At 39.8% G+C, this 15,645-nt stretch overlaps 1 protein-coding gene across 1 annotated transcript in view; it reads right to left on the bottom strand.

Moving 5' to 3' along the window:
* SLC16A10 (solute carrier family 16 (aromatic amino acid transporter), member 10) overlaps positions 1–15,062 on the bottom strand; it is a 98,014-nt gene extending 82,952 nt beyond the window's left edge. Inside the window, exon 1 of the mRNA XM_004673772.2 lies at positions 14,534–15,062. Coding sequence (XP_004673829.1) covers positions 14,534–14,867 — 334 coding nt within the window. The 5' untranslated portion in view covers positions 14,868–15,062. The remainder of the gene's footprint in view (positions 1–14,533) is intronic.
* Positions 15,063–15,645: the final 583 nt, after the last annotated feature.

The raw sequence follows: 15,645 nt of genomic DNA, 5'->3' as shown, positions 1-15,645 counted from the left end.
TCTGAACCATCATGTGGTCACGTCTGGGGCCTGGAATCGAATACACACTGATGTGGCTGCAGCCAACTTGCAGTTCTGCATCCTAATCCACTGGGGGTCACCAGGAAGTGCCCTCGATCAAGCTAACTTTTAAAAAATTAAAGTGAGCCATCTAAAATCTGTCTTAATTAAGATTCTATATCTGTATTTGTTTTCTAAAGCCCTAGTTTATATTTTGGTTCTAAGGTAAGCCCATTCCATATGTAGTTTCTCAAAATGACCCAAGTTCTCGAACTCTACTACCTGGAAAAAATATTTAGCAGAATTCTATTGTATGTCCAATAACCTTGTTAAGATAACAATTTGCAATGTACAAATGAATTCTATACTGTCAAAATAGCATTGTTTCAACTAAATAAGAGTATATCTCTGACTCCCTATGTACAAAGATTTTCTGTGATCCTCTTGAATTTGACCTCAAATATTAAAAGAGGAACATCAGTCAGTCTTTGAACAAGTATACCCTTGAAGGCAAAGACTTCCTTTTTTAAAATGTATATTTACCTTTATTCCCATTCCCACTGCTAGCATCTAATAAATATAATACTCAAAAGAAGTTGACCCCTTCAAGACACTTATTTAATGCATAGTAAGTGAAACTGCTGTCACCAAAAGACTCATTTCCTAAACTATATTCAAGCCAAAGCTATAATTTATTTATCCTGCCTGATTCTAGTAACTAAAAATACAGATTACAAACTTTGACCTGTTATGTAGCCCTGTTAATGCACAGCTGGTGAGACTTTGCATGCTCCCTGAAAACCACAAGTTGTACTTAAAGGTATTTCCCCTGTTGTTCCACATACAGTTTCCAGCGTTAAAGAATAATAATCAAACTACAAAACAGAGATAAAAAGGTTGATGGCAAGTAGTTTCCACTCACTTATTATTACACTTAGAAAAATTGATGAATTTTGACAGTTCTACTAACTAACTTGCTTTCCAAAAAAATTAGATATTTCAAGCTAATAGAATTATCTGAAGATTAGTGAACAATGATTAACTTATACTCTTAAATGACCCTAAATAATGGGGATTACACTGCCTTGACACTTTTCAATAACCCCTTCTCAGTTGCCACCAGACACCCGAAATCATCATGATGAATTAGAGGAACAGGTTAATTGGATTAAGCATTATTTCCACCCACCCGATTTTTCCAGCCTTCCTTTTATTTAAATAACTCAATGATTGTTTCTTAACAATTACAAGAAACAACTATCACTTTACAAAATTATGTCTTGTGAAGTCAATACCAAAAACTTACCTTACTCTTTTGTTATTTCTGACCTTTGCTACTAGCAGGCCTTTTTCCTGTCTGTTAGTATGACATTTAAAAGACTACATATGGCTTCTGTTTCTCAAACTCTGAAGGAAAAAATTCTAGTTGGAATTCCCTTTTCCTCCTCTCCCCATAATCTTCAGATATCAAATTTATTTGTCATCAAATCACAACTGCAGTTCATTCCAACAGACACAACAGCACACAGCATGATCAAAATCCTGCTTCCAACCTGACATCTGTCTTAATACAGACCTTGTAAATGAAGCCAAGTGGTATTAAAAGATTAAACAGTTACCGAAATGGTAAGGGTATCTTGGCTTACCAAAAAAAGCAGATACCCTCTCTTGCACAACTATCAATTCCCTTTCATCCACCCCTGCTTTCACTGGTTCTTCCTCCAGGGTCACTGCACTTCCAGCACCTTCAGCTGGCTTCAATCACAAGAGAGCAATTCAGGACCTGAGTTCTGAGAGATTAGAGCACAGCACGTGAGTCAACACACGCTGCTGCATATGGGGAACTGAGCCAACCTGCCTGATAACAATAATGTTTGACATATCTATGGTGCTTTATACATCTAAAAAGTACTTTGACATTGTATGATCTTACTTGAGTCTAACTACTATGCTCTGTGATAGGAAACTAAGACAAAATACACTGTGCACAGCCACGTGGCAAGTTGCTATCTGAGTGAAGGCAGACTTCATTCCTGGCCAGCCAGCAGGACACTTCTTCCTCCCCCTGTCTAGGTCCAGATGTCTACTGTGAGTATGCAAAAGGCAAATCATGGCCCTTACCAAACGATACAATACTCCACTCTAGCTCTAGAACACAGAACTTAATTTCACTCATTCTTGTTTTCTAGTAGCTTCTAGTAGACACATTGTTAAGAGTAAGCCTCCACTAGCTATTTTCATTATGAATTGTGTATGAAATAGCTGACTCAGTTATCTAAACTCTGTGGAGGCTGATCTACAAGATAACGTCATCTGCCTGTTGAACAGGTTTTCTCCCACTGTCAATACTTTTCATTTAAATTAGAAATGCATAAGTCAATTGAAGCAGTTCTAAGCCAACTTCAGCCTCTTAGAACATTTTGAGAAATAAAATGTTAAAGGCTTATTTTCATTTCACCCGAATGAAAGAGTAAATGCGGGTGGTGAGTGGTCATGTTAAATTAAAGGGAAAAGTAAGCTTTAGAAATACTTAAGCCAATGGTATTAAAAGCATAAAACCTAATTTTGGAAACCAGCTGCAAATATAAATTATAGAAAATCTACAAAGATGTTGTTAAGGAATGAGGTTTTGTTACTTTTAAATATAATGATTTCAACGGAAACTAACTTAACTACCCAGAAGCCCCCTCCACCCCTAGGTTATACCTGACACAGCATCTCTGAGTTTCTATTCTTATATCATGTTCCTCTTTGAGGTATATGCTCTTTCCAAAGCTCTGCTCTGGTCTCAGCTTCATTCTGAGGCCCCAAATTTATATTTCCATTTATCTGCTTGACATCATCTCTTGGAATCCAACTGACATTTAACATGCTATGTGTCTGCCTTTCCCGGTCAATTCCTCCTCTTCATGCTCCTAGTCCCATCAATGGCACCATCCAGAACTATCTGTATAATTTATACGGCCCAGCACAAAATGAAGCAGGCTCCAGTTCAAAAATTATTAAATCAGAGGGTCCAGACATAGGTATTAGTTCTGTTTCTGAGTCACTTCACACTCCTACTTTGCCAGAATTTCATTTTACCCTTTGAAATGCCTCATCTGTTCTTTTTCTTAATTTCCATTACTGTGCCTCAAATGTCACCCCACTCATTGCCATGGGCTTTTGTAAGCAGTGTCCTTCCTATTTCTTTCTCTCTGTAGCCCAATCACATCTGTCAAGGCATCACCTTCAGGCACCTTCATAAGCTCCTTACTGTTTATCTATTAAATAATATCCAAACTTCTTAAGCCAGCCTTGAGAACCTCTGTTTTTCAGCTGCACCATTCTCTTCCAGTCTTTTCTTCTGTGACTTTCCTCTACATAACCAGTCAAACTAAATTCCTTACCCACTCATTTAACAAGAACATGGGTCAAATCCAGTCCTGCTACTTACTAGCTGCCCATTTATAACATGGGAGTGATCAGTTATGTTATTATTATAAAGGTAAAACAAAATAATAAGAAATACATTATTAAAGCACAGTAGAGTCATCAATCAGAACCTCCTCCAACTCCTTGTCCAGATTTTTTATACTTACCTGAGTTCTTTTTCCGCTACATCTGCTAAAGAAAGCCTACCAATCTTTTAAAGCCCATGTCAAAAAGTATCTCTATGTAGCCTTCCCCTGAGCTGCTCAGTCAGGAGTCAATTTGCCTTCCTCTAAAATTCTTTCTCTTGTTTACAATACATTTAGTATGGAGAGCATCTAGCCTCAGAGTGATTTGTGTACCTATCATTTTGTATCCCCTCACAACCTCTCAAGAGGATAGTGACTCAAATTCATGTTTCTTGTCTGTCCTTAGTAAATAGTTGATAATCAACAAATTATATGATTTCTGTACCAGCTTTTGAATATAAGTAAGTGCAAAAATAACAAATTAAAATACACGTATACCCCCAAGTAATTGCTGCTACTTGCAACAGAACCTAGTGATGTTTTAAGGAGGTTGAGGCACAGAGAGAATAAGACAGGGCTGCTTTTGCACCAAGCCTCTGAAGGAGGAGAGGCCACCTGGAAGTCTGGCAGTATTCGTTGGCAAGTGGTCTCCAAAAGGCCTTGATCACCACCCAAACTAAAATGCAAAGGAAAGAGGACAGGGCATATCCTTCCTGCCATAGTGAGAATTTAAAGAGTAGGAGATTTTCTAAGTATTCCCACCTGTAAGAACAAATTTTTACTCTCATATATTTCCTGGTATATGCCATTTTCTATTTCCAGATGTTATTTTCTAGAGTTGCCAAGTCATCTGCTGCTTCTAAAGGCTCAAAAACTGAGCAAACACACAGCCACTGGCATTTATCAAATAGTGACAGGGCTTTCAGGAAACCAATATTCTGCTGGTACACAGTAAACTGGATCAAGTATTCTAAAGAACAATCTGGCAATGTGTAACCAGTGCTATAAAATTGTTCATACCCTTTGAACCAGTAATCTCACTTTTGGACGTATACCCCAGGAAGCAATCCAAAGGGGAAAAACAACTTGTCAAAAATGTACACAGATATGCTACTGCTTAATACTGCCTGCTGTTCAAACACCCAGCAAAGGAGACCTAGCTGAGTACCCTAGGGTAGACGGGATCATAGAATACCCACTTACTGAAAACCTTAAGTAGGTACAATATGTGATACAGAAATATGTACCGTAAAAAGAATATCCACTGAAATCAGTAAAGGTAAATCTTTACATATAAATATGATTCCTTATTTGCAATCCCAAAATCCCAAGCCAAAAGTTTTTATAAGATGGTAGTCAACTCTCACTTGATGCAAAACATGAGCTGAACTGACAGAGGTGCTAAATGTTCTGTATTTGTCACATTTACCCTGACTATTCATATATTTTGCTGCAGAAACATCAATGTTGGTGTATAAGGCGTTGCCTCAAATTCCCTTGACTATATTAAAAATATATAGATGTTTATTAATTTTAATTTCATGTTACAAAATTCAAATGGCAGTGGATTCACATATGTTGCTTAAACAATGACATTCTACAGTTAATTGATGTTTTAGTGCAAATAAAGGCAGAAAGTTGCCATTGTTGTGGTTAGTTCTTAAAATCGAAAATACCTGAACTACATACATGGCCCCAAGACTTTCAGATGAGACAATGCAGACCCTTACTGATGACATCTAAAATCATGTAACATAATTATACATTATTTACATATTTACATTATAAAGCACTTGAAAGAGTGTATTATTTCAGAAAGTCTCTATAATGCTGCAGGAGTAGTCTGTGGGGGAAAAAACCTGGAGATAAATGAAATCCATTTGCAAACTACAAATCCCAAATCAATTAAACAAAACTTATTATCATTTCTTTTTACTTAAATTCAAGTCAATTTCTATAGATAGAAACTGCAAAGTCAGTTTGCAGCGTTTCTGGAAAAAGGTCAGTCTTCAGTTGTACTGAGCCTCATTTATAGATACAAGCTTATTGAAAAAAACTATAAATTCTCAGACTTTATAAAAAAATCTTCCACAGGCTGATGAGCAATCTAAAATTTAAGTCATTTAAAATTATTACTTTAAATCTTTCAGTTAAAATAAACACACAAAATGTCATAATTTGTTTATCCAAAATAAAACCTCAGTGATCTAGAAAATAGTCTATTTGCTTTACCCCTGCCCAAATGAGTAATCTGTGTACCAGAAACACATTAGAACCATCAAAACAAAATTATATTAGAAGTTGGCACAAAGGTGCTGACACATGGCGTCATCTCAACTGAGATGAAAAAATGTACAAAATGAAGAATTTTGTAAAAAAATGAAAAAGGGGGCCCTCCACGGTGGCGTAACAGGTAAGGACACAGCACTGTGTGTTAGCCACAGCAACTTCAGTGAGAGTTCAATCCCCGCCCCGGCGGTGACCCGCATGGCACAGCAGACCTCTCCTGACCAGCCCACTGCTCCCCTCAGCAGTGTACTTCCTCGATCTGCCTGCTCCCCACTCTGTCTCTGGTGAAGGCTCTCACTGCCCCTGCACCTCTGGCTTGTACCCCCATCTCTGTATGCATAAATATAAAAATAAAATAAATCTTTAAAATAAATAAGAAGTCATTTGCTCTAGATTTAATTCTTCCTGTATGATTTTGAATAAAACACAAATGAGTCTATTGTCTCTTCTAATGCTTCTTCTCCACCCCAATTCTTCTTCCTCCAAGAAAGAAACTCAGTGGTTAACACCGCATGATCTAATTCTTAATGACTATGCATCTGATATTAAATACTTCTCTTTGGATCCAAAAAAAAATGTTTCCAATAATCTGATCTTATTTAAAAATAAAGTTCCTTTATCAGTTCCATAATCCCTTTATTAGCTCCATCCTATTTCATAATCAGTATTTTTCTGAGTAGAAACAAAACATAAGTACAATGAAAATGCCATATATCTATCATTTATTCCTATAGAGAAGCTTATTCTTAGTCAAGTTTACTATAATATTCATTAAAATAGTAATTCTCATGTTAATAATGAATCAACTTTGATAATTTTTTACTATTGTAAAAACAGCACTAACAACATAGAAAAGCTAAAAGCCACAAACACACCAACAGAAAGTAAAAAATGTTAAAAACCTGGTATTAGTACGTATATACAATGGAATATTACTCAGCAACCAAAAAAAGAAACATGTCTTTTGCAGCAACATGGATGGAGCTGGAAGAGATCATGCTTAGTGAGATAAACCAGAAAAAGAAAAATACCGGATGGTTTCGCTCATAGCAGAAGTATAATGGACCAGGGGAGAAAATAATAATAATGAACAACCATATACCAGAGACATTTTGTGGGGGTGGAGTGGGGAATGGGATCAAAAACAGGGGGTGTGGGGAGTGAAGTGCACGGGACTATGGTGATGGCACACAGGTGACTCGGTGATGGAAAACCCATAGGGATTACAATTGAGATAAAAAACAAAATGTACAAAATGATGTAAAAATAAACTGTTATAAAAAAACAAACAAACCTGGTATTAAGGGATAACCACAGATTTGGAGGCATTGCTGCCAAAGTTCAAGCGTTATATAGGACAACAAAAGCAAGTTTTTGCCCTCTCTTGTACTAAAATATCAACTAAGGCTCTCCCTGGTGGTGCAACAGGTTAAAGCACCACATTGTGAAGCTCTCTGAAGCCACCTGCAGCATGAGTTCAATCCCCAGCCAGGGAGCTGGCCCACATGGCGTGGCAGACCTCTCCTGACCTGCCCATAGCTCCCCTCAGCAGTGTATTTTGTCAACCTCCCTTGTTCTGCTCCCCACTCTGTCTCTGGTGAATCCTCTCACCACACTTCTGACCTGTACCCCAGTTCTATAAGCATAAATATATAAATCTTAAAAATATATATACATATCAATTAACTTTGTGGAATGTTGTTTAAACAACCATTGAAAATGTGAATCCCAGGCTCTCCCTGGTGGCACAATGGGTTAAAGCATACTACTATGAGGCTAGCCCAGATGCTTCAGCCTGAGTTCAACCCCCAACCAGGAAGGTGATCCACATGGCACAGCAGACCTCTCTTGACCTGCCCGCTGCTCCCCTCAGCAGTGTACTTAGTCATCTGCCTGTTCTGCTCCCCACTCTGTCTCTGGTGAATCCTCTCACCGCCCCTGCACCTCTGGCCTATACCCTACTTTTATATGCATGAATAAATAAATCTTTTTTTTAATAAATCTTTTTAAAAAAGAAAATGTGAATCCTTTTACATGCTGTCATTTGAAATTGTAACATGAGGCCTTCCCTGGTGTTGCAACGGGTTAGACACAGCACTGCAAGCTGGCCGCAGCAGCTTCAGTGCAAGTTCAATCCCCTGCCCGGAGGAGCATCAGACCTCTTCTGTCTGGCCTTGCTGCTCCCCTCAGCAGTGTACTTCCAATCTGCCTGTTCTGCTCCCCACTCTGTCTCTGGTGAATCCTCTCACCGTCCCTGTATCTCTGCCCTATATCCCAGTTCTGTATGTATAAATAAATATTAAAAAGAAATTGTAACATGAAGTCAAACTAATAAAAAGAACATTTAATCAATATGAAAAGGTTTTTACTATAAAAATATGGTCACCAGACTAACCTCTGGGCATCAACACCTCTCTATTCAGGAAAGTCAGTTAATATTTCCATTTTCTCGCTAGTAGTTTTCTATTTTATAAAACATTCCAGAATTGGTTTTAGGATTCAATCTCTATTCGTCTGTCACAAGAACAAATCATTAATTTCCAAATGCACAGAACACTGTTGATATAATTTACTCTTCAGCAAAAAAAAAAAAAAAAAAACTGGTGATCATCCCGATTTTTATCCATTAGTCGAACTACTGACGATTCATTTAGATTTAACTAGTGATTTTTTTAAAAGCACACCTTGAATTGAATTTAAAATCTTCCAGTCGGTAATTTTCAAGTAGGGGGTTGAAGGAAGCCTGTCAAGTATTCCAGAGTGACACATTCAGTTTAAAAAAGCATATCCAATATTGTAATTTTGCATTTAGAAAACAAAAATGAGCCATAATACCATAGTATATTAAAGTGACAAATCTTAGCTGATGAACACAATACAGAAGAACAGTTTTATTTTCTGAATATTACAGAGTCCCACTAAAAAAATAAGCTACCACTGGGAGCATGTAAATTTTGGGAGCATCAAAATTTTCATGGACTGTGAGATTTTTGTTTATCAAGAGGGAACAAAGGAGGGTAGAAACTGCTTTCATCCAACACATTATTTCAAAATCTTTATTTCTTTTGTAGCCCCATAATTTAAGATGAAAGAAATGAAAAAAAGACTCCCACATTGGGAATAAGGCAAGTCATTTCTTCAACTCTTAATTCAGCTTCCTAAATGCAAGGTGGGGAAAATACGTTTGCTGTTCACGAAGATACTTTAGCAAAGTCGCTGTATGTCTCAAAGCCAGGCCTTCCTCCAGCACTCCAGTCTCAGATGGGCTGCGTCTTGGGTAGTGGGTCTGCAATGCTAGAGCTGCCCCTTCTGATTAACTTGCCAGGAAAAACAAGATTGGTTCTTGCGTGGGTGGCACGAGGTTAAGCAGGTGCTCAGAACTAATAGTGAGCAGACTGAGGGAGCAGTTTTTAGTTTGTGTTAGGATTTGTTTGCTTTATTTGAATATGAGATCAAATCTCTAATTAGATTGTGATAATGTTAAATGACAAGCTAGCCCAAAACAACTTCATAGGATGTCTAACAACTTGGGTAGGTGACACTATTAAGTGTCTAGAGAACATATAGATAAATATGAAAAAAATAAATGCTTTCAAAAGAGTTCTATATTCCAGGGCAATTTTACCAAAAGTGCAAATATTTACCAAGCTAAAAAAGATGTTCTTATGCTCAATTTAGTAGAAGTAAACTTTGATATCATGTGGCCTAATCCTAAACTGTGCAAGTCACTAATTCTTTATAAATGGAGGTGATAATGCCTCCTCAAGGCTAATGTATATGAAACCTTTTTCTTTGCAGTAAACAACTTTGAAAATTACCACTTAAACAGATATGGGTTATCTTAGAAATGCCCTTCACAGAATGCTAGCTTAGAATAGGTTGAAATTAGGTTCTTTGTCTTCCACTATAAACTTAATTCATAACTTGCTTGAATTCACACTGACCCAAAATATTCCAAGTACATCAAAAATGGAGCAGGAATGACATGAAATCATTGTTACATAAGGGACTGGTTGTGACATAAGGGATAAAGAAATGGTCAACGATTTCATCTGAATCTTAACAAGAGTAACCATACACTAAAGAGAGGGCACAGAAGCAAAAGAACAGGACAAATTTAAGAAACTGCAAGAACTTCAGGTTGGCTGGAGCATGAGCAAGAAGTATAATGGGGTAATCAAGAAAAACCAATAAAGAACATAGTTTGGGAATTACTAAAAGAGACAGTGGTCTTTTGGACCAAGCCTCTAGACCACAGAGACATAATTTCTTCAAAAGGGGATCACTGACTGCCCTAAATACTGACTCCATATGGAAACATACTTGTTTTATTTTAAGATTTATTCATTTATGCATAAAAGAACAAGGGTCGAGGCCAGAGGTGTGGGGGATAGTGAGAAGATTCACCAGAGACAGAGTGAGGAGCAGAATGGATTTACTGAAATACACTACTGAGTGCAACAGCAAGCTAGACAGGAGAGGTCTGCTGCGCAATGGGGATTAGCTCCCTGACCAGGTATGGAACTCATGCTGCAGTGTCTGGCGATAGCTTGATAGTGCTGAGACCTGAACCCTGCACCACCAGAAGGTCCAAAAACATACCTGTTTCAAATAGATATTTTTTTAAAAGTCAATATACTATTTAATATGTTTTTCTTTTTCCAGGAAGTAAGCAGATAGTAAACTAGATAAATACTCTTGTAAGATCCCAGCGGTGTCCATGGCACTGTATCAAGAAGATAAAAAACTTTATCAGTTCCATGAAGGAACTAAAAATAACTTTTCTAATATCCAGCAAAATTAAAGCAAATTTGCAATTTGTAAGGGAAAGCAAAGATCCAGTAATTGTAGTATTTGTTTTTATTTTCTCAAAAGCATCTGATTCTCCTCTACCCAGGCAAGAAGCATGCACCTGTGAACGGATAAAACATTAACTGAAAAGAGACAGCACAGCTTGCTCCCTCTGAGCGGCATTACCGTGGCAGCAGCATGTGCAAGTCTTATCTCTGAGTGCCATGTCAGTGGCAACTGAGTGACTAAATGGGGCAGTGACGTGCTCAACATTTTCCATTGCCTCTACTGCCTAACTTGGAGTTAGGTTCACTTCCCCTTTCCACAGTCTTAATTTCACAAAGTGATATCTATCACTATATAGAAAGACATTATAAAAGCTTCCCCCATCTCTACCATTGCTGGACTTTTCTTAGAATTTCAGAATTGCAAAATAAGAGTGGGTTCTGGAGTATTGCAAATGCCTCAAAAAAGCAGTCTGTATCTTCCACAACAGATCTAAAGTCCTTGGGAACAGCTGTCTCTGCTACACACATCTCCCGTGCCCAGGACAGAGAGCCAAACACTTGGCAAACATCCATAGAATGAATGAGGAGTATTAAGATGTGTAAGCTTACTTATATCTTAGTGTGAATTAGTTTCTTTAGACCTTTTCCTGAGAAATTTTGGGTGGATCATCAGTTACATAAGAAGAGAATCGAAAGAAGAAAAGTGAGCCTCAGAAAGGCTTATTCAGTTCTGCCTAAAAACACTGCCCTGCTATGGTTTAATCTAAAGAAGCATATTCTTCAAAAGAAACCCTGTCTTTTGCTTGAATGCCATAGGAAACTATTTTGCTTCTCCATGAAATTCATTCTATACTTTAAAAATCTATTTCACAGAGATACTAATAAATGGCAATTGTTTACAGTCAGCAAAGTAAGATCAATAAACGAGGACACTCCTCTTTCAGACTACTAACTCCAGAATTCCTGATATATAAATCAACAGCTAATGCTTGAATGAATCAACAACATAGCAAAGGCTGTATTAGCAGGATGTCATCTAACCAATGATATATGATTAATCATTAAAACCCCTACTTCTGAAATTAAATCCTACCTCCACTGCTTACTTAAATTCTTCAATCCTTTAGTGTCCACATCTGAAAACAAAGATATTAAGTAAAGCTGATCTCATGGGGTTGCACTGAGGTTTAAACAGGAATGTATGTAAAGTGCTTAACACTGGGCCAGGAATACAGAAAGTATCAAGAAGTGTAAATCATGAGACAATACACCTTCCTGTGTATCCTGGGATTAATCACTGAAAAGAAGCAAGGAAAACATGAAGACAGTCAATGGGTCCCTAATGCATCAAGAAGGACTAGAGAGTAGAAAATGGACCAATCTTCAAAAATAAAAGCCTTCAGCAAACTCAGAAATTTTTTTGCATTATACTTGGCTTGCGTGTATTCGATCTAGATGGTTCAGCATAAGAATGCCAAAATGAAAATGAAAAAGTCTGAACAGTTAAACATCAAAGCAGGTACTTCAGTGCCTACTGCAAAGGATGGACTTTATAAAGCGTGTGTGTGGAGGGAGAGAGAGGGCAAGGAAAAGTACTTGCTCAGTAATAACAAAAACTAGCTGAAAGACTATCCTGTCACCAACTTTTTTTTACTGTCGAAGTTAAATGTTTTCTTCCTCAGTTCGTAAATCTGTTGTTGTTGTGTGTGTGCATATGTATATCACCTAACATCCAAATGAAGGCCACTGTACAATACACTTGCCATGTTATACATGTGTTCAGGGCCCTGTGGTAGGAATTACATAAAGGACACCCAGAAGCATAGGCTGGTTTTCAGTCTCCGCTTACTCTAATTCAGGCACCTTTATACAAGAGCACAACGAAGCATGGTGACCAGGTAGATAAACACAGGGATCTTCAGGATGCACACACAAACATAACTGAAAGTTATCAAGGGTTTAACTGAGTATACAAAAACAGATATTCATCAAAACTGAAAATACAGAGTTTCTAAACGTCAAGAGAAGATTCCTTCCTGTCCCCTCCCTCATCTTCAGTTACCCAGTCTTGGGATTTTTGTAGCCACCAGTAACTTTGGGGGTGACAGACAGATGGCTATCATAATGCAAAACGTGGCCCCTGTCAAAGCTACAGATGGTCTCTCTCCCCTTCTCTCTAGCAGTTACTCTGCGGTCAATCCACCTGTTCTGCTCCCCACTGTCTCAGGTGAATCTTCTCACCACACCCCCACCCCAGCCACACCGCTGGCCTACACTACAGCTCTTGTATGCATAAATAAATAAAATAAATCTTAAAAAAAAAAGGGAGGGGGGAAAAAATACATTTACAGACAACAGTGAGTCTACTACTCAATAGACTGCTGCCTAGTTGTCTTGACTGCATTAAAGAGCTGTAACACCAGGCAAGACTGTACCAGATCCTAAAGGAACTAAAATCTTAAAATGTTGACACTCTCAATTCTGTCGCCTTGAACTTTTATCTCCGAGACACAAAATTCATATTAAAAGATATAAAATATTTTTGCATTACTAGTGCATATGTTTATCTATACAGCTATGCGATTACATTTTTCACACTTTTGTACCTAGCTAGCCCTGTGACCTATATAACACAGCAGCTTCAAGAACTATTTACAGAACAGAAATTTCAAATTAAATATGGTATCTTCTTGGCATGGGAAAGGAAACATGAAGAATATTCATTGCAGCATTGTTGATAGTACGTTTGCAAGAAATCGAACGTCTATTAAAAAGAGACAGTGGAAAACCATAAATTAAAATGTAAAAAGTTCAGGGTACCAACTCAAATTGAGGTGTTATATGACTAAATCACATAACTGAAGCAAAGCAAGTTTCAGAATAACATATATAGTATCATATATGTATACTATAGTATCATACAGTATCATATATAGTATACTATCTATTTAAGGTCTTAAAACTCAGCATAACCTCTGCTTTAGAATGTATTATAATAATTATACATATTCCTTGTATGTCTACTAGAGACCTAAGGGATACTCACTCTAAAAAAAATAGAAAATTAAATATTAAAGAAAAAAAAAGACTAAAAGTTATATAGTTTCCTAAATGGCTGGGAGGAAAACTGACTACTTTTCTAGCTCTATTCTGCCACTCACCAAGACACTTTTTTCACCAAGCTTCAGTCTCCTCGCCTAAATGGAACTGACAATGCCTACCTTGCAGGATGAAGTGAATATGCAAGAGTTACACAGGTATTGTAGCTGTTTTTGCTTAATCAGTCAAGAAATCAAGTAAAAAAGCTCTACAGGGAAAAGAATGTTGAGTCTGCACCTTTTTCATCTAGCTTACTGCATGGCTAAATATTACAAAGAGCACAACAGGAAAGGGCAATCCCTCACCTTCCTCTTCCTAGTGCCTGCTGCTTCTCATGCTTTCTATATTTAGCACAGTTCCCCCTACTGCACTCCCCCCCCCCAAAAAAAAACCGAAACCGCGTCTCTGGCGGGACTCCTTCAGAGCTCCCTGTGACCTTGGAATAAATCTCTTTCATCTCTCCAACCCTGCCTCTCTCCCAACACACACACACACCCACCTGCAGTTCCGGAGGGAGATGAACAAAACCCAACCGTCATGGTCACAAAAATGACAGTGTGGTGGTGTTGGGTTTGGAACAAAAAGTGTGCTTGTTTTCAAAAATTAAGAAAAAAGTCTACCGCAGACTCTCAGCTTTACTTTGCAGGAATGAAAGCTTGTCTAAGCAAATAAGTTCTGCGACTTGTTTCCAAACAACAGTCCCTACATCTGGATTCAATACAAAGACCGGCTCGCCGAGGCCCGGAGCGACAGGCAGCATATGCGATGGGACAGATCCAACTCTCATACCCTCGGGTTCCAACACGGCGACCCTCCGGCGCGCACGCCCGGCGCGCAGACACTCGCCACACGCGGGATGCGCCCTGCGCTCGCCCGCGGGGCTGGCCCGGCTGCCGCCGCGCTCACCTGTCTTGAAGACCAGCTTGTCATCGTCTGCGGACCCGAAGGTCTTCAGCATGGACACGAAGAGCACCCCGCAGGCGTTCTGGATGCCAAACACCGACCCGTTGCACCACATGGCCGCCAGCATCACTACCCAACCCCAGCCGCCCTCTGGGGGCGGCGGGGGCTCTGCCCCCGCCGGCCCGGTCAGTTCTACTTCCACCTTCTCAGTGGCCGCCTCGGGGCCATCTGAGGGTCCCGGGTCGGAAAGAGGAGCGGCCCCCATGGGCGTGGGGTCAGGAGGCTGCGCCTCTCCAGTTCCCTGCTCGGCGGCGGGATCCTCCTGGAAGGGCACCATGGCCCGAGGCGGCCCCGTCGGGCGCCGGGAAAGCGTGAGGGGCGCGAAGTTCCCGACCCGCACACGAAGGACCTGCGGAGCGCGAGGCTGCGGGCTAGTAAGGCCGAGAAGAGGGCGGTGGAGCCCCCGGTGGGCGGGCGGCGCAAGGCGCAAAGGCGGTCGCTAGGATGGCAGCAGCCCGCGAGAGCCTCGGGGTGGAACACGCCAGACTCCCTCCCTGCCTACAGCCCAGCACCCCACACGGAGCCGGCCGCCCGCGGCCCGCTCTTAAAGAGCCCCCAGCCGGCTGGGGGCGTGGCCGACAGCGGGACGTACCCCAAGGTCTCCAGATGATTGGATTCCAGGGAGCAGAAGCAGGAGGCCCAGGCCCCTCCCAGACTCACGTACAGCCAGGTGCCTGCAATTGGACTGTGCGCGCGCGCCTGCACATTTAGGGTCTTAGTTGATGTGTAAGTCACCCTCCGAAGTATTAATGGAGGGGCGCGCCTTCTAGAGGCAGGCAGGGTAGATCTCGGGAGGGCGGTAGATCGTCTTCAGTCTCAGCCTTAGAGTCACACCCAACTAACCTTGTCTCTTTGTTTTTGTTTTGTTTTTCTGGCTCTCACCTCTTACTACTAATTATAATATGTAAATTATGCCACCTGCTTACTTGAAATGGCTGTCAAAAGGATCAGAGTTTGACACTTTTCAAGAGAAATTGATGTAGGAGCAGCTCTGATTTAAAGAATTAAAGAGTTAATACTTTGGGGCCACCCTGGTGGAGCAGGGGTTAAGTCTC

Source organism: Condylura cristata, unplaced genomic scaffold (genome assembly GCF_000260355.1).
Source record: "Condylura cristata isolate star-nosed mole 26May11 unplaced genomic scaffold, ConCri1.0 scaffold00001, whole genome shotgun sequence".
Lineage (NCBI taxonomy): Eukaryota > Metazoa > Chordata > Mammalia > Eulipotyphla > Talpidae > Condylura > Condylura cristata.
This window is presented reverse-complemented; position numbering and strand designations above follow the sequence as displayed.